This window comes from Gopherus flavomarginatus, chromosome 1 (genome assembly GCF_025201925.1).
Source record: "Gopherus flavomarginatus isolate rGopFla2 chromosome 1, rGopFla2.mat.asm, whole genome shotgun sequence".
In the NCBI taxonomy this organism is placed as follows: domain Eukaryota; kingdom Metazoa; phylum Chordata; order Testudines; family Testudinidae; genus Gopherus; species Gopherus flavomarginatus.
In genome coordinates this window covers 271,661,041-271,683,272 of record NC_066617.1, presented here as the reverse complement: position 1 = coordinate 271,683,272, position 22,232 = coordinate 271,661,041, and the positions used below count along the sequence as shown (strand labels likewise).

The following is a 22,232-nucleotide window of genomic DNA, read 5'->3' as shown; positions in this document are numbered from 1 at the left end:
AGCTTAGTGTCATCGGCAAACTTGCTGAGTGTGCAATCCATCCCATCATCCAGATCATTAAGGAATCATTAAGGAATTCTAATAGACTGCTGAAGCATGATTTCCCTTTACAAAAGCCATGTTGGGACTCTTTGCTGTGGGGAGAACCAATTTTTGTGTGGACTAGATAGAAAGCTTGTCATTCTGTGAAGTGTGTTTTAGCAAGGTTCTATTGTATTTAATCACAGAAAATATACACATCTAACACCCACAATGCAAGATTGTTTCAAAGGACATACCTAACAACCCTGCTGGGGAAGAGGGAAAGTACATCACTAGGTCCATTCAAATCTCAATGAGACTACAGACAGGGTGCTTTGTTTTTTTTTAAAATGTGTACACTAAGGAACAAATGTAAGAGCACCATGAAGAGCCAGCAGACAGTAACAACCTTCAGTCATTAATATTCTATAGCTGGCTGAGGGTCAGAGTTTTGAGACGAAAGTTTTCATATCTTATTACTAACATCCTGAGTTATCTAGCCTTTTTGCACATGAACTTAACCTGATGTCATCTCATGGAAAACGTATTTTAATTCATATATGAACACAAACATTTTCTTCTAACTACTTGGAATTTCTGCATGAAAACAGGGCTTTTGTTTCTTAATAATCTGGTTATGCCACTTTATTTCTCTACTGAAGCAATAATCCTGTTTGACAGCATAACTGCTATAGCAATAATGATGTCACACTAGGATTTCAGGTGAATTATGAACAGCAGAAACATTCCAAAAATGCATTAATGAAATTTTAACTAAGTTTACTAAATTAATGACGTTCATAACCAGTTTACTTACTAAATCAAGAGCAGAGCCTCCACCAAGGTATTCCATTATGATCCATAATTTTGTATCCTGCAAAAACAGAACAGATGAAATTAGTAGCTTCACACTTTAGTTTCTTTCACAATTTGCTTCACTCATTTTGCTACAAAATGAATTCATTATTACAGTAAAGATGTAATGGTACAGAATGTCACTAAACTATATAATCTGTCATGGCAGAAAAATACTGCTCCTGCTCCACATTTTTATTTATTTGACGATAACATGCACTGACTTCATTGCATTTTATTCATTTTTTTCCATCTTAGATTTTACAATCCTTATTTCCAGACACTGTCTTGTCCTATATCCTCTAGAAACATAGGAACTGCCATATCTGAATATACTAGTGGTCCACATGAAGTACTCAGGTATTATGTCTCCATAACGGCCAAATACAGATGGATCAGAGGAAGGTGTAGACTCCTTATATTGCCACAGTATACCACTCAGGGGAGTAGGAGATCTCTCTCTAATTCAAGCTAATGAAAACCATCTGGTGCAGAAGGGAAGCCCTAGCTAGTTGAACTGTATATATAAAGAAGAGTATTACAAGTGTCTAATCCCGTGTTTCTCAACCTGATAAGTAGGGGGCACAAGACAGAAGAGAGGACTCATGAACAATGAAAATGAAACAATACAAATATGCTCCAGAGGCTCAAGTGAAAGCAGTTCATGGTTTCCCAAGAGTCATGTACTGTCCCTTCCTGCTCTTATAACAGTCCTTAATGTAGTTCATTGCAGAAGGAGCTAATATTCTCTGACAAAAAGAAAAAAAAAACTTAGTTAACACTGATTAAAGGTGCCCAGTGGTATATTTTGCCTTCCCAGAAGAAGTTGCTCACCTTGTGCAATAACGATGGTTCTTTGAGATGTGTGTCACTATGGGTGCTCCACTGCAGGTGTGCTTGCATCCCTGCACTGCTGATTGGAGAACTTCGGTAAAAGTGCCAGCACAGCCTAACCCCCCTGAGTTCCTTCTTCATGGCAGAGTCATTGACAAGAACTCTGAAGCAGAGGGCAAGAAGGTGGGTTGTGGGTCACCCATAGGGACACACATCTCAAAGGAACCTTAATTACTGCACAAGGTAACTTTTTCTTCAAGTAGTGTCCCTATGGGTACCCCACTGTAGGTTACTCCTGAGCAATATCCCTACCAGAGGGTTGGGGCTTCGGGGTCGGGTCAGTTACAGATAACAATATTGTGGAGCCGAAGATGGCATCAGAGTCCCCAGTGACTGCATAATGTTCTGCAAAGGTGTGGACTGACATCCATGTTGCCGCTCTACAGATTTCTGAGACAGGGACATTCTAGAAGAAGGTGACTAAGGAGATCAGCCTCGGGAACTGTGTGCAAATACAGTCTGGTGGGGTCATGCTAAAGATCTGATATCATCTAATGCAGTTTGAGACCTATTTGGAGAGTCTTTGAACTATATTGCTTAGTCCTTAGATTTTTCTGCAATTAAGAGGAAAAGTTTAGGGGATTTCCTGAAACCCTTCATCCTATGCAGGTAAAAGGCTAGGGCTCTCCTAACATCTAGTGTGTGCAATATAGCCTCCCAGTAGTCGTGATGAGGTTTGGGGTAGAAATTTGGAAGGTGAACCAACTGGTTTATGTGAAACTGGGAGGTTACCTTAGGGATGAATTTTGGTTGTGGCCTGAGCATAACCTTGTCCAAAAAGAATACTGAGAGAGTGCAGGGCAAAAGAATGTGCAATCAGAGCTGCTACTTCTCCTAATCTCCTAGGTGAAGTGACTGCTGTCAGGAAGTCCATTTTCACTGAAAGGTATGTAAACAAGCAGGTGGGCATAGGTTTGAAGGGAGGTATAATGAGGCCTTTCAATACCAGGTTTAGGTCCCACATGGGAGTAGGCAGTCGGGGTTGTGGGAAAAGGTTTACTATACCCCTAAGGAATCATTTAGTAGTTGGGTGTGATAGCACTGAGTATTCCTCTATTTGATGGTGAAAGGCTGCTACAGCCGCTAGGTGGACTCTGAGGAAACAAAGATAGTACTGAATTTTTTTTTTTTTTAGAGTTAGGACATAGTCTAGGATCTCTGGAAGAGTAACAAGTATTAAACAAATTTGTTGGGAGATACACCAAATTTGAAACCTGGACGATTTAGATAGCTATGTCCAGCATATTAAGTACTTTCTAGTATGTAATAACACCTCTTGTACCGCCTTTGAGCAGGAGCTCTCTGTATGTTTGAACCATGAAGGAGTCACGCTTTGAGGGGAAGAATCCTCAAGTTGGGATGTAGGGTGCATCCTTGGTTCTTCGAGAGGAGATAAGAAGTGGATTGGAGAGAAATTGGTGGGTATGGCGCGAGTTGTGACAGGGAAGGATACCAAGTCTGTCTTGGCCAAGCAGAACTAATCAGCTCCTTCTCCTTTTAATAGGACTTTTGACAGTAGAAAAAATGGAGAAAACGCAAAGATGAGGTCCCTGCTCCGGAGGAGAAGAAGAGCATCGCCCACGGAGTGCTGTCCTATGATCGGGATCACTAGCCTGGACATTTCTTGTTCAGGCAAATGGCAAACAGGTCTGTGGTCAGTGTCCCTCACTGCCTCAATAGGTTATGAAGTTCCACTGGGTTTATCACCTACTTGTGATCATGTGGGAATTTTTCTACTGAGACTGTCCATTAACAAGTTTTGAGTGCCTGGAAGGTAAGTGGCTGATAGTATGCCATCCTGGGAGATACACCAGTTCCATAGTCTCACTGCCTCTGCACAGGGAGGGGTGATCTGACTCCTCCTTGCTGATTTATATAGTACATACATGCTATGCTGTCTGTCAGGACTCTTGTGTGTGATCCCTTGATCAGTGGCAGGAAATGGGCACAGGCATTCCTGACCACCCTTAGTTTGAGAAGGATGATGTGGAGGGATATCTTCACCTGCCTTTTGTCGTGAAGTCGTTTATATGCACCTTCCATTCTATGAGGGATGTGTCAGTGATGAGAAGAAATGACGGGGAGGTTTGTGAAAAGGGGATCCCCTTGCAAACATTTACAGGGTCTTTCCACCCATCTACAGAATTTTTTTAATACTGTTGGGGTAGTGACAGACATTTGTCTATCTTGCCTATCTGGTCTGTAAACTGAACTGAACCAAAACTGGAAGCATCGCATGTGAAGTCTGGCATGTGGTATTACCACTGTGCTCGCTGCCATATGCCCCAAGAGTTGTAGGCAGTGCCTGGCTCATATTTATGGGCTGTCTATATGAGTGTGGCCAAAGTCAGGAATCTGTGTAGAGGTACATAAGAACGTAAGAATGGCCCTACTGGGTCAGACCAAAAGTCTATCTAGCCCAGTATCCTGTCATCCGACAGTGGCCAATGCCAGGTGCCCCAGAGGGAATGAACAGAACAGGTAATCATCAAGTGATCCACCCCTGTCACTCATCCCCAGCTTCTGGCAAACAGAGGCTAGGGACACCATTCCTGTCCATCCTGGCTAACAGCCATTGATGGACCTATCCTTCATGAATTTATCTAGTTCTTTTTTGAACCCTGATATGATCTTGTCCTTCACAACATCCTCTGGTAAGGAGTTCTACAGGTTGACTGTGTGTTCTGTGAAGAAATACTTCCTTTTATTTGTTTTAAACCTGCTGCCTATTCATTTCATGTGGTCACCTCTAGCCTATTAATTTCATGTTGTCACCTCTAGTTCTTGTGTTATGAGAAATAGTAAACAACACTTCCTTATCTACTTTCTCTACACCAGTCATGAAATTATAGCCCTCAATAATATTTCCTCTGAAAAGTCCCAGTCTTATTAATCTCTCCTCATACAGAAGCCATTCCATACCCCTTATTATTTTTATTGCCTTTTTCTGAACCTTTTCCCATTCCAATATATCTTTTTTGAGATGGGGTGACCACATCTGCACACAGTATTCAAGATGTGGGCATACCTTGGATTTATATAGAGGCAACATGATGTTTTCTAGCCTATTATCTATCTCTTTCTTAATTATTCCCAGCATTCTGTTTGCTTTTTTGACTAACACTGCACATTGAGTGGATTGTTTTCAGAAAACTATCCACAATCACTCCAAGATCTCTTTCTTGAGTGGTAACAGCTAATTTAGATCCCATCATTTTATATGTATAGTTGGGATTATGCTTTCCAATGTGCATTACTTTGAATTTATCAACATTAAATTTAATCTGCCATTTTGTTGCTGTCACCTAGTTTTGAGAGATCCTTTTGTAGCTCTTCGCAGTCTGCCTGGCTCTTATCTGTCCTTAGTAATATTGTATCTGCAAATTTTGCCACTTGACTGTTTACCCCTTTTTCCAGATCATTTATGAATATGTTGAATAGGACTGATCCCAGAATAGACCTCTGGGAGACACCACTATTTACTTCTCTCCATTCTGAAAACTGACCATTTATACGTATCTTTTGTTTCCTATCTTTTAACCAGTTACCAATCCATGAGAGCACCTTCCCTCTTATCCCGTGGCAGCTTACTTTGCATAAGAGCCTCTGGTGAGGGACCTTGTCAAAGGTTTTCTGAAAATCTAAGTACACTATATCCACTGGATCCCCTGGGTCCATATGCTTGTTGACCCTCTCAAAGAATTCTAGTAGATTAGTAAAGGGAAATCATGCCTCACTAAAACCATGTTTACACTTCCTCAACAAATTATGTTCATCTATATGTCTGACAATATTGTTCTTTATTATAGTTTCAACCAGTTTGCCTGGTGCTGAAGTCAAGCTTACAGGCCTTTAATTGCCAGAATCACCTTTGGAGCCCTTTTTAAAAATTGGTGTCACATTAGCTATCCTTCAGTCACCTGGTACAGAAGCTGATTTAGGAGAGCTTTGGCCTGTAAGGAGTCGAGGTTGGCACCTATGAATTCCAGGCGCTGCACTGGAGTCAGGGTTGATTTCTGGGTGTTGATCTGTAAGCCCAATTCTGTGAATAAGTCTATTGCAGATTTCGTGACTCGGCGAGCCTATTGGAAGGACTGGGCTCTGAGGAGGCAGTCGGTAGAGGTAAATCATGATCCCTTGGGAGAACAGGTGGACAGCCAGTACTAAGAGAATCTTGGAGAATACTCTCTGAACGGATGATAGCCTGAAGAGGAGTACTCTGTACTGGTATGGGGTCTTGTCCTAGGATAAATCTGAGAAATCATCTGTGGGACAGTAGGACTGAGATTTGGAAGTAGGCGTCTTGAAGGCTGAGGCTGAAAACCAGTCTCCCTGTCCCAATGCTGGAATAATTGTTGCTAGAGTGAGCATCTTGGATTTTTGAGCTTTGACAAACTTTTTGAGTGTTCTGAGGTCTAGTATGGGTCTCCAACCTACCTTTCTCTTGGGTATTAGGAAATAACAACCTTTGCCTCGTAGATATTGAGGTACTGGTTCTATGGTTCCTAACGGAGGAGACTATCTCTGGTCTTAGTAAACTCATGAGAACGTTCCCTGAAGAGGGACAGGGAAGTATGCTGTGGAAGGGGATAGGGAGGTAAAATGGATGGAGTAGTCATTGCAAACAAACAATCTCCAAGACCCATTGGTCTGATGTTATGCATTCCCAGGTGCTGGGGAACATTGTCAGATGGTAGCCAAATGGGAAGGAAGTGGTGGTCAGCTGCAGCAGTTGGCGGGAGTGGTTTACCGTCACCTCAACCAACACATCAAAATTGGAGGTTAACAGTTGGGATATGGAAGACTGCGGGCCAGATGGTTTATGCCTAGAGAACTTAGTTTTCTTTCTCTGTGGTTTGTACTGTGGACTAAATTTCCTCTTTTGTCCTGACATGTAGATGCCCAGTGAGCAGAGAGAGAGGCATCTGTTTTCTCCATGAAGAGCTGAGGGCCTTCAAAGGGAAGGTCTTAGATGGTCGACCACACCTCTTTAGGGAAGCCCAACAGGTGTAGCTGTGACACACGTTGGCTAACCACCATTGTGGAGATGGATTGGGACAATCTTCGACTGTGTCAAGGGCAGACTGTAACCCTGTCTTTGCCACTAGTTTTCCCTCTTGGATGATGGCTTTGAACTGGTTTTGGTGTGACTCAAGCAGCTGATCAATAAAGTTAAGTTTTGAATAGCTGACGTAGTCATATTTCACCATCAGGGCTTGGTAATTGGCAATTTGAAACTGTAGCATGGCCGAGGAATAGGCTTTCCTCCCAAAGAGGTTGAAACACTTCCAATCCCTGTCTGGGGGAGTGGATCTCATTTGGTGTTGACGGCCATGACAATGGAGTTGGGTGGAGGGCGGGAGAAGAGGAATTCTATCTCCCTAGCTGGAACAATATTTTTTAAATCAGCCGTCTTGGAAGTAGGTGCCACCAAATGCTGGGGTCTGCCATATGGTTTTTGTGGGGTCCAGGAGAGCCTCAATAATAGGGAGGGCTATTTTAGAGAATAGAGTCATAGACTTTAAGGTGAGAAGGGACCATTATTGATGGTCTAGTCTGATCTCCTGCACAATGCAAGCCACAGAATCTCACCCACCTACTCCCGCAACAAACTCCTAACCTATGTCTGAGCCACTGAAGTCCTCAAATTGTGGTTTAAAGACTTCAAGGTGCAGAGAATCCTCCAGCAAGTGACCTATGCTGCACACTGCAAAGGAACACGAAAAACCCTCAGGGCCTTTGCCAATCTTCCCTGGAGGAAAATGCCATATTTGGGGTTGGGAAGGAAATCAGCTAAACCCTGAGCATGTGGGCAAGACTCACCAGCCAGACACCCAGGAAAGAATTCTCTGTAGTAACTCAGATCCGCCCCATCTAACATCCCATCACAGGCCACTGGGCATATTTACAGCTAATAGTCAAACACCAATTAACTGCCAAAATTAGGCTATCCCATCACATCATCCCCTCCATAAACTTATTAAGCTAAGTCTTAAAGCCCTTTTGCCCTCACTGCTCCCCTTGGAAGGCTGTTCCAGAACTTCACTCCTCTGATGGTTAGAAACAGTCATCTAATTTCAAGTCTCAACTTCCTGATGGCCAGTTTATACCCATTTGTTCTTGTGTCCACATTGGTACTAAGTTTAAATAATTCCTCTCCCTTCCTGGTATTTATCCCTCTGATATATTTAGAGAGAGCAATCGTTTCTCCCCTTAGCCTTCTTTTGGTTAGGCTAAACAAGCCGAGTTCTTTGAGTCTCCTTTCATAAGACAAGTTTTCCATTCCTCGGATCATCCTAGTAGCCCTTCTCTGTACCTGTTCCAGTTTGAATTCATCCTTCTTAAACATGGGAGACCAGAACTCCACACAGTATTCCAGATGAGGTCTCACCAGTGCCTTGTATGAGGTGTGTAGTATGTCAATGAGCTTCTGACGGGAGTCCCGGACTTCTTCTAATGGTATCTGTAGTGTATCTGTAACTCTCTTTGCCAGCTCCTAGAAAAGCTGGACATCACTGGCCAAGGACCATGGGAGAGGTATGACAGCTCGTCTGGTGAGGAAGAGGCTATGTTGGTCCTCAGCACCTCTTCTTCAATGCCACCCTCCTGTTCCTCCACAATCTCTTCTGGAAGTTCCAAGGCTCTAGATGCCATAGCAGAGGGGAAGCATCTTGGGGGTTCACAGGTGAGGCTAGAAGCCCAAGAGGTGTGGGTATGATGTGCAGGCCAAGGATCCCAGCATGGCCACTGGGATGATGGTGCCTATAGTTGGCTATACCATGGTGGCAGTGGGGCTGTCTGGAGGTATGCTATGGGGTCATCTTGGTAATGGGCACCATAGGGATCATGAAAGGGGTAATGAAACAACCTACTCTGGTTTGCTGTCCGAGTCTGCACTAGAGAGTATGGGTGCATGGCAGAACAGCAGAGAAGACTCCCGTGTTAATGGAAAACTCTATGCCGAGGTCCCGGTACCAAGAAGAGGAGACATCGGTATGTCAGATATGTGAATTCTCTCAAGTGCTGGAATTCCAGTGCTACCAACTGACTCAGTGCCACTGGAAATACCAAGGGGGTTGGAGATCTTGCCCGCACCGACTGTTCCAGTGTTGCATGGGGCATCAGTGACTGTGTTGATGGTACAGCGCGTATTGGCAGCATCTTCTTAGTGGAGTGCTGGCTCCTGTCTTTGTCCTCTGGTGCTGCTGACTCAGTGCCTGTGTGCAATGGTTCCTGAGGCACGTCAGTGGCATCTGCCATTCCAGATCTTTATAAGCCATGGGTACAAGACTGGGACTGTCTTGGTTCCAACAGTACCAAGGATACCGATCATGCTGGAGACCATTTACGACTGACTCAGGGTTCACTGTGGGAACTTCCTGCTCTCTCTTTTAATGACTTGTGAGAGGGGTCAGCAGCTGATTTCTTCAAGCTACAGTCCCTGGATGATGAGGACTGTGGAAAAGACTCACTTGTGCCAGGTGACTCTCAGCGTGGGTCCGGGAAGGGTTGGAGGGCTGCCTCCATGAAGATGATCTTCTGTCTCAACTCCCTGTGTTGAGAGACCAGGGTCTGAGCTGCTGGCAGAGATCACACTACTGTGGAATGTGGCCTTCCTCAAGGCAGCATATGCACTGGGAGGGATTGGGGATGACCCAAGGGATGACCTCTTTGCAAGAGAGGTACTTCTGTAAACTGGGCATACCCTATTAGGGAAAGGGTCTCCACAAAAAGGTGGGTAAATAAAGTCTTTGTTGTTGTTTTGTTTGGGAAGAAAGCAGAAGAAGAAGGTACAACTACGAATGGAGAGACTAACTATAAAAAAGCAAAAGAAGATAATGGTCATGAAGGGATTGCTAATAGTTTGTCTCTAGCCAGGGGTGGTTGAGAAGGATCTGAGAGGGTTAGCCCGTGTGCGCTGCCTAGCCTTATGCCAGGGCACAAGGAGAGACAGCACATATGTTGGCCTAACGGACACTGTACCGAAGTTCCCTGATCAGCAGCGCAGGTACGCAAGCACACCTACAGTGGAACACCCATAAGGACACGACTCAAAGACGAATGTCAAGTTAAGCAAAAAAAACTTCTGAAAACCAAGAAATGAAGAGCTACAGTACATGTCCACACAACTGTAACTCTTTCCCATGGAGCTGGACTTAGCCACTGGGAATTATTGGCATGCACTCCAGCAGCATTCACTACACAGGTGTAGCTGTATTAAGTGGTGGAGCGATTGGCTGGAGCAGCTTAAAGAGCTGTGATTGCAAGATACGGTGATCTGGCGGGTCTGTGCTCCTTCAAGAGGGATATTAGCCCCTCTCCCTGACCCATGTGTGTGACCAAAGAAAAAAGATTCATGTGTATGTTGGGAGACCTAATATGCCTTACTTCAGCATTACATTGTGCAGCTCTAAGGAGTAGCAGGGCACAGAGGTCTTCCTGCCATGAGGTCTGTCAGCAATGCTATTCTATTCTATATACGTTTACATACTACCCTTATCGTAGAATGTGAGCGCCTGTCAGTAGTGCTGCATTGAGCAAAGTGACTACATAACAGCTATGTTTGTTCTCTCATCCTCTCTCCAGAGGAAGATGTGGGTTTAGTGGAGTGTCTTGTTTTTGTAGGGTTTTCAGGATTTTTTTGTTTGTTTGTTAAATATGCCTGTGGTTATGGTTCAATAAATACACCTGGTTTTATCAGAGAAGGCAAGCTCAAAGACTGGTGTGCCTCTCCCACGCCACCTTTCTCCCTCAACACCCGACAACATAGAGTTCCTGCCTCAATTTCAAGACTGTCTTCCCTTTCCAGCCCCATTAAGCCATTAGCACCTTAGAAGCCAGGCATAGACAAAAAAATAGAATCTGTGAACTTAAAGAAAAAAATTGGGGGGGTCTATATTTCATGGAACCTCTTGATCCAAGAGACCCAAAATTTGGATCTCTAATCTAATCCCAAGTCCCCATGAGAGAGAGCAAGTTCTAATAAAATTTGAATAAGCATGAAGATTTTAGGGTACTTAAAAGCATTGTCCTTTAAAACAGAAAAATCATCTTAATTTTAATTGTAGTGACTTGGAAAGTTGCTCTACACATTCACCTGCAGCATAGAAGGCTATGAGAGGTATGAAGTGGCCCATTCATCTCAGTGTGATATTCTCATATCAATGAGAACACCTCCCTGGAGGTGAATGCAGCCTGAAACAATAACTCTGCGATGGGTGAACTGATCCATTCATCTCAGTGGGTGTCCTCATCTTGCCTCCACAGTGCTTGAGAATCTCTGAGATGCATCAACCATGTCTGTTCTCAGCTCTTCACCCTAATCTCAAGTAATGTGTTCTTGCTACATGTTCCCAGCATGCCTGTCTTCCGCTCCCATCCAAAAGGATAAACGCTTTTTCCAGTGCAGGGCAGGAAGAGGGATTCAGACATCCGAGGGACAAATCCTGACATGCACAGGGAGCAGGGAATGGATTCAGACCCCCAGAAAGTCAAACTCCCCTCTCCCCATATCCCAGATGCAGCGTAGGGAGAGGGGCTCAGCCCCCTTGAGCACCCCCCACCCTTGGGTACATATACACACATAAAGGGTGTGTGTGTAGAGAATTATAGAACTGGAAGGCGCGTTAAGAGATCTTCCAGTTGAGTCCCCTGCAATTTATTCCAGTGCTTAAGTACGTTAACAGTAAGGAAGTTTTTCCTAATGTCCAACCTAAACCTCCCTTGCTGCAATTTAAGCCCATTACTTCTTGTCCTATCCTCTGCGGTTAAGAACAACAATTTTTCCCCCTCCTCCTTGTAACCACCTTTTATGTACTTCATAACTTGTTACATCCCCTGTCAGTCTTCTCTTTTCCAGACTAAACAAACCCAATTTTTTCCAATCTTCCCTCACAGGTCATGCTTTCTAGACCTTTAATCATTTTTGTTGCTATTCTCTGGACTTTCTCCAATTTGTCCACATCTTTCCTGAAACTGGACACAAGACTACACTGTTGACTCATATTTCATCTGTTATCCACTATGACCCCCAGATCCTTTTCCACAGTATTCCTGCTTAGTCAGTCATTTCCTATTTTGTACATCTGCAACTGGATTGTTCCTTCCTAAATTTCATTCTATTTATTTCAGACCATTTCTCTAGTTTGTACAGATCATTTTAAAATTTAATTCTATCATCCAAAGCACACTCAACCTCTCCCAGCTTGGTATCGTCTGCAAACTCTGTAAGCGTATGCTCTATACCATTACCTAAATCCTTGATGAAAATATTGAACAGACCTGCCCCTAGAACTGATCCCTGCAGGTCTCTTCCAGTTATCCCTTTCCAGCTTGACTGTGAACCACTGATTACTACTCTCTAGGAATGTTTTTCCAACCAGTTATGCACCCACCTTATAGTAGCTCCATCTACGTTATATTTCTCAAGGTTATGAGAAGGTCATGTGAGACAGTATCAAAAGCCTTACTAAAGTCAAGATATACCACATTTACCACTTCCTCTGATCCACAAGACTTGTTAGTTGTTACTCTGTCAAAGAAAACTATTAGGTTGGTTTGACATGATTTGTTATTGATAAATCCATGCTATTTACTTATTGCCTCACTATCTTCCAGGGGAATGTGGGGTTAATAGGTATCCCTGCCTCTAGTCTTGCTTAGTTCTCTGGCCCCTCATTCACATGCTCTCCTTCTCAGTATCCCATCCCTTCCCCCCACAATTTTTGCCCTAGGTTGGACCTGAACTGACATTGGCTGGGTATAGGTCAGGATCAGTAGCTACTGCATCTGACCTTGAACTACCAAGATGCCTTGAAAACTTGGAGACTAGAAAGCCTCTCAGCTTCTCAGTCTGTACATGACTGTGTATGTCAGGCTTAGGAAATTCAATCCCATGCCTAACTAGAGAGCTAAACTCTCATTAATTTAAGTTTTGCTTCTCTAAAGCGGTAGTAGGTTCTGTACACTGGCTGGGCATATATAGAGACCCCTCTGCCAGTATCAGGGCCAATGGTTTGATCCCTAGGTCTGCACACAAAAACACTGGCAGAATCCCTAAACTTTTCTCAAAGTTTTTTCCCCCCTGGGGGCGGTATCTTCAGAATTCCTTGGTCAAATGATCCCAAATCTAGAACATTTACCCTACCTATATGTCCCCACGAGGCACACCAAATTTCAAGGCAATCCAAGTGACCATGCGGATTTTAGAGCACTTAGAAAAATCATCCTTTAAGCAGAAAGCTGTTCATAAACTTAATTATAGCACAGCTGACACCCCGTAACAATATGCAGAGCTGTAGATTCAAGCAGCAGGACAATCATTTCAGCTCCCAAGACACTCAGCACAGTTGCAATGGCTTTGTTGATGCCCTACTCCAACATGCACTATTTTTTGGCCTCTGCTTTCCTCCTTCTATGAAGGTTTGTGGTCCTCTTCCCCTTGTGTGTATGCTCCTGTCCCCTTCCCACTAGTATGGTAATGAGACAAACTATTGTTTATTTTAGCAACAGAACAAAGGTTTTAGGAAAAAAAGGATTCTAAAAATAGCAAACCATCTATGGGCATATCTATCTTATCTAAAGTCCCACCATCCTTTACTGGCGACCAAGTCAGCCCTAACTCCTCCAGATAACCCAGATGGGTCCTGTGTCTCAGGCTGGCTCCCCTAAATAAATACAAACTCTCTCTTAGGAAAGAGAGTCCTTTTATTCTACTATCTTTTTTTGTTCTTCTGTGTTCTCGGGCTTTGACCCTTCTTGGTCCAAACCAGTTTTGCAGGTTGGCAGGAGGCAGAAATAAAATAATCAAAACTAATAGTTTTAGTATTGTCCCTTAATAACTCTTACAGTGTTTGCTGAGAAGTGGCTTACCCTGAACCTTTCATTTCCTTTCTACCTGCTTTTCCAAACAGCCTATTAAACCAAACCAAAATATTCACACAGTAAACATCTCAATACCCAAGCCAACATGCAGTATTCATAATTTGATATGCAGCAACTCTAAATCCATCACAGTTGTGAAACAAAAACCGTGATGTCTTCTTGAGTCTGTAGACCTGAACAATAACTCACACTGGCATGAAATTCCCCAGTTCATCTCAACTGTGTCCGACCTGTGAAACCTAGTTACAACTTAAGTATCAGCAGACAACTATTTCACTGTGGATTACTTCAGCAGAGACATCCAGATAACATGCTTACCCAGGCCGAAAGTAACGAGGCACGTAGGGGTATGTCTACACAGCATTTTGGAGTTGAGCCTCCCACCCTGGGCTGACAGTCTTGGGTTGGTGGTCTCATGCTAACGTTCTAAAAGTAACTGTAAAGACATAACTTTGAAGCTGTGGTATATTCTGGAGCTGGCCTCTAAAACCTACAGAAAGGGATGAGATGGAACTTCAAAGCACTGTCTATACTGCCTCTGCAGCATGTGGGTGTGGGTTACCTGGGTATATATCATTTAATCATTTCCCTGGCATTACAGGGGACTTGAGCACTGGTGCACCTTGGTCCCTCCTATTCTCTGCCTATGACACACAATTGTCTAGTCTCCTATGGTCTCATTTACTTTGATCTCATTTTCATAGCTGGATTCAGTGCATAGCTGGCTGGGTAGTGTTGGTGGCCTGTGATATTCAGGGAAGACTAGATGATTTAGTGGTCCTTCCTGGCCTTAAACTCTATGACTATGTCACTTTACAAAAGCACAAAGCAGCCAGAGCCTAGTGGTCAATTAAGATGGGTTTACCATTGTGTTTTGTATCACCAGAGCAACATGCAGTTACTCACCTTCTCATAACTGTTGTTCTTTGAGCTGTGTTGTTCATGTCCATTCCAATCAGGTGTGTGAGTGTGCATGTGCACAATGGCTGGAAGATTTTTCCCTTAGCAGAATCTGTTGGGTCAGCCTGGGCGCCCCCTGGAGTTGCGCCCTTGTGGCGCCTAATATATAGCCCTGCCGACCCGCCACCCCTTCAGTTCCTTCTTGCTGGCTACTCCAACAGACGGGTAGGAGGGTGGGTATTGGAATGGACATGAACACCACATCCTGAAGAACAGTTACGAGAAGTTGAGTAACTGTTTTTTCTTCTTTGAGTGCTTGTTCATGTCAATTCCAATCAGGTGACTCCCAAGCACATTCAGGAGGTGGGGTCGGAGCTGTCCACTGAGTAGAGTACTGCTCTACCAAAGGCCACATCATCTCTGGCATCCTAGAAATTGCATAGTGTGCGATGAAAGTGTGTATCGATGACCACGTCACCGCCCTGCAAATTTCCTGGGTGGAGACAGTTGAAGCTTGCACTCTTTAGAGTGTGCCATTACCAGGGGTGCAGGGATTCCTGGTAGACTGCAGCACTTGGTAATGCAGGCCACAATCCATGATGAAATGCACTGTGTCGAAACAGGCTGGCCCTTCATCCTGTATGACACTGTGACAAAGAGCTGTACCGCCTTCCTGAAACGTTCGTCCTTTCAATATAAAAGGCCAGTGTTCTACAGACGTCGAGAGTGTGGAGCCTCTGCTCCCTGCTACTCACATGAGGTTTGGGGTAGAAAACCGGGAGGAAAATGTCCTGGTTGATGTGGAACTGCAATTCCACCTTCGGGAGGAAGGCCAGACGGGCCCTGAGCTGAACCTTGTCCTTAAAAAACACAGTGTAGGGTGCCTCAGACTTTAGAGTCCTGAGCTCAGACACCCTCTGAGCTGAAGTTATCACCACCAGGAACGCGACCTTGCAGGAGAGGAAGAGCAGGGAGCATGTTGCTAGAGGCTCAAAGGGATGATCCATGAGCCTACAGAGGACCAAGTTAAGGTCCCAAGCAGGAACCGGTTGGTGGACATGCAGGTATAACCTGTCGAGGCCCTTTAGGAAGCCACTGACCAGGAGGTTAGCGAAAAGCAAGCAGCCCTGTACCCCGAGGTGGAAAGCCAAGATGGCAGCCAGCTGTACTCTTATAGAAGACAAAGAGAGACCTTCCTGCTTTAGGTGGAAAAGGTAATCCAAAATGTGGGGCACTGAGGCTAGCGCCAGGGGAAAGTCGCACTGAGCTGACCAGACTGAAAATATCTTCCACTTGGCCAGGTACGTGGCCCTAGTACAGGGTTTCCGACTGCCCAAGAGAAACGGTCTGGCTTGTTCTGAACAGGAGACCTCGAAAGTATTCAGCCATGGAACCTCTAGGCTGTGAGGTGTAGCAACTGCAGGTTCGGGTGCCAGAAGCCCCTGTGATCCTGCATGAGAAGGCTCGGGAAGAGTGGCAGGATAATCGGGGCTCTGACTGACATGTCTAGGAGAGACATGTTTCAATCCTGGCGGGCCCAGACTGGTGTTTTGAGAATGACCTGAGCCCAGTCTCTGCGGATCTTGAGCAAGACCTTGTGAATAAACAGTATGGGTGGGAAGACATATAGAAGTAGTCCCCCCAATGCAGGAGGAACGCATTCGCTGTGGAGCCCAGACTGTGATTCTGGAAGGAGTAGAACTGCTGACACCTTCTGTTGTGTCGTGTAGTGAAGAGGTAGACCAGGGGATAGCTCCACCTCTGGAAGAGCGAAGATGCAATATCCGGGCGAAGGGGCCATTCGCGGCTGTGAAAAGATCTGCTGAGGCAGTCTGCCAGCTTGTTCTGGACCCCTGGAAGGTACGACGCCTTCAGATCAACTAAGTGCTCTATACGAAAGTCCCATAACCTGAGGACTTCCTGGCACAGGGGTGAGGAACGTGCACCCCGTTTGTTGATATAGAACATTGCAGTCGTGTTGTCCGTCATGACCTGCTAGATATGGGCGGAATGACTGACACACTAGGCATACCACCCTGAGCTTCCTGACATTGATATGAAGACGGAGATCTGTCTGTGACCAGAGGCCCTGTGTCCCCAAGATGAGCCCTGTGTCCCCAAGATGAGCTCCCCACTCCAAGTCTGACGCGTCCGACACTAGCATCAGGGATGGTTGTGGAGCAGTGAAGGGAAATCCCGAGCACACTAGGAAAGCTTGTCTTCCTCTTACAATCTATGAATAATAATGAGGTGAGAGGATGGGATTGACTAGTTCTAAAATCTTGAAGACCACGGTGAACAGAAAAAATATTCAATTCATTAACTACAGAATATACTTCTTTTGTTTAATAGGTCTATTATAAATGAAAAACATGTTCATAAGCGATTTTATTCCTTATTTATCCATATTTAAGGCTGTTTTATCAGTTAAATACAACTATTTTAAAATGTTGACTTGTGCATTTTTAATTCATTTCCAATTTCCATCCAAATGCAGCTTGACACAAATCATGAGTAAAAGTTAATCAACACCTAGTAAATAAGAAATTAGTCAATTAAAATTTTCTAATAATTAAAAAATGTAAAAATTAAGAATCTGAATCCATGTATGTTAACCTATATACCTGATTAAATAAATGTGTATATAGTGTATCCTCCTGGTTAGCAAGAAGTAGCAGCACATTTTACTAACCACTGAGGTTCCATTTAAGAAAATAACTAACTAGCAAGCACAAATGTAAAACAAGATTAAAACTATTTATTTAATTTGAGGTTTACAGCTTGCTGATTTAAATCATGATTCAAATAATTTATTTAAATCAATCACTCCAGCTCTGCACATACATATACAACACATATTCCCCTTCCCTCCTACATCGCTCCACATTTTCCTTCATAATACCCATACCTAAATTTGTGTCCCTTTTGTACCTCATATTGCTCCGTACTCTCATCTATTTCCTCTTTTTTTCCCCACTTTCTCTCTTGATGCGATGTGTTGTTCTTGAAAATAAATATTTATTATTTATGGTATTTTCATATCTGAAATGTTATCTGCCAGAAGATGACGAAGAACTAAACCTCCTTCCGAGAAAAACACAGTTGCCCACTTTTTTGTAACCATTGTTTGAGATATGTTGCTCACGTCCATTCCATTGTAGATGTGCACGTGCCCAATGCACGGTCGGAGACTTTTGCCTTAGCGGTATCTGTAGTGCCAGCTGTGGCGCCCTCTGCAGTGCCACACTCATGCCGTGGTCTATTAGGCGCTGCCGGCTCTCTACCTGATCAGTTCCTTCTTGCCGACAACTGTGACAGAGTAACAGAGGGCAGGCAATGGAATGGACATGAGCAACACATCTCGAAGAACAGTTACGAAAATATGGTTAACCGTTTTTTTCTTTGAGTGCTTACTCATGCCAATTCCATTGTAGGTGACTCACATGGAGAATCCTCAGAGGTGGGCTCAGGGTTCAGAGTTTTGCAGATTGGAGCACTGTGAATGTGCGGATGGATGATCAGGTTGTGGCCAGACAAATTTCTTGTATCGACATTTGAGCGAGGAATGCTGCCGATGACGCCCTAGTCGAGTGAGCCGTCACTATCACCAGCGGAGGCACCTTTGCCAGCTCGTAACGGTAGCAGATGTAGGTCATGATCCAGGACTGCATTCCTCATTAGTCGCATGACACTTTGGACAAAGGACTGATAAGTATATGTCTTGATCAGTATGGAAGTGGGAGGCAACATTGGGCAGAAAGGCCGGGTGTGGACGCAGCTGGACCCTGTCCTTATAAAAGATTGTATAAGGCAGTTCCGATGTGAGCACCCTGATCTTGGATACCCTATGGCAAAGTTATAGCAACCAAAAAGGAGATCTTCCATGAGAGAAGCAAGAGGGAGCAGGAAGCCAAGGGCTCGAAGGGGGGCCCCCCATGAGCCTTGACAGCACAGGTCCCAAGGGGGAACCGGTCCCCGATATGCAGGTATAGGTGCTCCAGACCTTTCAGGAACTGCACCATCATGGGATGGGCAAAGACCTACCTGCCTTGAAACAGAGGGTGGAACGCCGAAATGGCTGCCACGTGTACTTGACCAAAGATAGTGAGAGGCCCTGGAGCTTAAGGTGCTGCAAATAGTCCAGGATGTTCTGCAGCGGGGCCTCTTCCGCACGAATGTGACAATCCAAAGTCCAACAAGCGAACTGCTTCCACTATGTAGCCCTGGTGGAGGGTTTCCTGCTGCCCAGAAGGACACCAGCAGAACACCGCAGCTTGTCCCCATTTAGCCACGCGGTAGCCAGGCTGTCAAGCGTAACACCACAAGGTCCAGATTCAGCAGATTGCCGTGGTTCTGGGATAGCAGATCCAACTGAAGAGGCAGCTGCAACGGGGCAGGTACCAAAAGACTCATTAGCATGCTGAACCAGTGTTGACAAGGCCATGAGGATGACCGTCGCTTTGTCTTGCTTCACCTTTAGCAGGACCTTGTGGATTAACGGCACCAGCGGGAAGGCGTACATGAGTGCTCCCAACAATGGGATCAGCAAGGCATCCGACATGGAGCCTTTTCCCTCTCCTACAGAGAACAGAATACATGGTACTTTCTGTTCTGCCTGGATGCAAACAGGCCCACTTTGTGAGTTCCCCACCTGCGGAAGATTAGGCTGACCACCTCCAGATGGAGGGACAATGAACTGGAATTGGGGCCCGGGCACTGTGAAACGCCTGTGTCCTGGGAATATGGAGACATGAAACTAAGCGTCCTTTAAGTAGAGAGTGGTGTACCAGTCCTCCGGATCCAGGGAAGGGATGGAGGCCAGGAAGATCATTTAGAACTTCAACTTCTTGAGAGACTTGTTGAGGCCATGCAGGTCCAGAATGGGTCTAAGGCCCCCTTTGGCCTTCGGGATTATGAAGTAGTGGGAACAGAATCCTCTTCCTTCCATGTCCAGAGGAACCTCCTTCACAGCCCCTAAACCCAGGAGCTTCTCGACCTCTTGATTGAGGAGTTGCTGGTGAGAAGGGTCTCTGAGGGAGGTGGGGGGGGGGCACCAGCCAAAAATTGCAGGGTATAGCCCTGAGCCAGTACATCCAGGACCCAGCGGTTCAACGTAACCTGCGACCAGGCAGAGCAGTAGGGGAAAAGGCATTTGAGGAAAATGCGGGAACGATCTGGGCAGTTGGCTGGTACGTTGCTTCTGAGCGCACCCTCAAAATGAGCACTTCTGGTCCCCCTGGTTTTTTGCCAGGGGAGGCTGCACAGGACATCAGGACAATGAAGGGCGGCAGCAGCTAAACCCAACATCCCTTTTCCTTGCAGGCCCTTGTGGAGGCTCCCACTCTTGAGGTGGCAGAGGAAGCCGGAATGGCTGTCTTGACGCTTGAGGAGTGTGCATCCCCAGAGAGTGGAGGGTAACCTGCCTGTCTTTTAGGCTATTCAGTCGCACATCCTTTTGGTCAGAAAAAAGGCTGACACTGTTAAACAGGAGGTCCTGAATAAAGGCCTGCATCTCCTGGGACAGTCCAGCACTTTAGAGCCAAGACCCGTGCCACATGACCCACTGCTGAGGCTACCACCTGGGCAGCTGAATCAGCCGCATCCCAGGCCATTTGGAGGGAACACTGAGTCGCCATGGTACCCTCCTCCACCAGAACTGTGAACTCTTGAGCAGTCCCTTGAGACATGGAGTCCTTGAACTTGAGGAGAATGTCCCACAATTAAAAGTTATAGCGACTCAACAGGTCCTCGTGGTTCGCCACCCGAAACTGGAGGCTAACCGTAGAATACGTAGAATGCATAGAATAAATCTTGCGACCAAATAAATCCAGCCTCTTGGCCCCCTTATTCTGGTGGGACCGTTTATCTCTCTTGTTGGCGGGCAATACAACCAACAATCCTGGTGGTGGCTGGGTATGTAAGTACTCAAACCCTTTTGCGGAAACAAAGTACGACTTTTCCGCCCTCTTGGAAGTAGGCAGGATGGAGGATGGTTTGCCAGATGGTCTTGGCAATGCGCAGAAGCCCTTCATGCACTGGGGGTGCAATTTGGACTGGGATGGACGCTGAGAGCACGTTGAACCATGTGTCTGTCTGTCCGCCTCCATCTCTTCTGCCTGGAGGCCCAAGTTCAATGCCACCCTGAAGTTTCTTCTCCCTGAAATCATCCAGTGGGCTAGCTCCCAAGGGCCCCACCATTGCGTCATCTGGACAGAAGGAGGATGATTGGACCACTAGGGGAAATCTGGCAGTGTCCTCACTTGCCAGGGAGGGCGGCCTCAGAGCGGCTACCAAAGCATCCTACACCGAACCTGGTGCCATTAGTGCTGTGGGTGCTGACTTCAGCCTGTCCGATGCAGCGACCGAGGGCTGTTAGGAGTGGGGCAACGGCATGATGGGAACGCCCCAACCATTTCTATTAGGCCATTGGGTCAGCCACTGGCCCTGCTGCCAGGCCAGCACCAATGCCACAGATGTTCCCTCCAGAGACCAATCACGTTGCTGCCTGGACAAGGAGCTGAACTCCACCTCCGAGCCGGAAAAGTCATCACCATCCAGTGATCAAGGCGGGGCTGTCAAGGTTTGAGTCTGGCAGCTCACCCTCATGGCCGGTGACCGGTGCCAGGAGCAGTCTGACTGGTGCCTGGAGTAGGGACAGCGGCACCACGTCAGGGAGCGACCTCAAGGTCTCAGCAACAGCAACCAATGGTGTGCCAGGGAGATCGTCCTCATCTGGGTGAGCCCCGGCAAAAAGAAGGGTATTGGCAGCACAGTGCCGATGACTCATAGTGGCAAGCTGGAGACCTGAGCCAATGCAGAGAACAAGAACATGACAACTTAGGACTCTGCCTTGGCTCTGGAAACCAGTGGTACTTCCTCGTCTTGTGTGAGGCCTTGCCAGCAGGCTTGCCCTCAAAGGGAGCCATAATCAGTTCCATTGCTGCATGCGGTGCTGACTATGGCGGGGGCACTCTTAGCTCTCCAGGCACCGAGAGCAGACAGGGCGCCGACTGTGCCATTGGGTTGGGCCCTTTACCACTCACTGGAGTTGGTGGAGTGTCCTTCTGGTGAGGGAGGGGTGGAGGAACTTCCAGGGGCTGAGCCCTTTTGCGGGTCTGGAATAGATGTAAGGCCCAAACAAAGTCCTTTGCCAACTTCTTTGTTAGGCTTGCTCAGTGCCATCTTCTTTGTTTTCTTCTTCAGCACTGGCAACAGGGATCGGTGCCAGGAAGAGCCCGGTGCCAGGGGTCTGCCATGCGCCAAAGCACTGGGTGCCATGTCAGGCCATGCCAGCTCCAAAGCTGGGTATAGGACAGACAGCATCAGGAGGGCCCTGAGATGTATGTCGTGCTCTCTCTCTGTCTGAGGACAAAAGTTCTTACAGATGTGACAGCGCTCCTTTATGTGGGATTCCTCAAGGCAGCTTAGACAACTATTGTGCAAGTCACTAACAAGCATAGGTGTTAGGGGGCTCATTCCTTCATTCTCTCACTTCCCTGGTCCTCCTCGCATGAACAGAGAGCAACAATACCCAAAGTCCAAAAGTGCAAACAATTCCATGTTTATTGAGGTGAACTTCCAGCAAGCATGATTCCAGTTTCCTTCCTCAGCATCCCCCTTCCCAGCTCTGACACTACAGAGCCTTGCCTGCGTCCCTGTTCCCATTACCCACCCTTAGC

General features: G+C 45.9%; 1 protein-coding gene across 3 annotated transcripts in view; it reads right to left on the bottom strand.

Annotated features, from left to right (window-relative positions):
* Window positions 1–22,232, bottom strand: part of STK24 (serine/threonine kinase 24) — a 127,083-nt gene that overhangs the window by 54,557 nt on the left and 50,294 nt on the right. For all 3 annotated transcript variants that reach the window (XM_050949817.1, XM_050949826.1, XM_050949834.1), the window contains one exon: window positions 839–895. In XM_050949817.1, coding sequence (XP_050805774.1) covers window positions 839–895 — 57 coding nt within the window. The remainder of the gene's footprint in view (window positions 1–838; window positions 896–22,232) is intronic.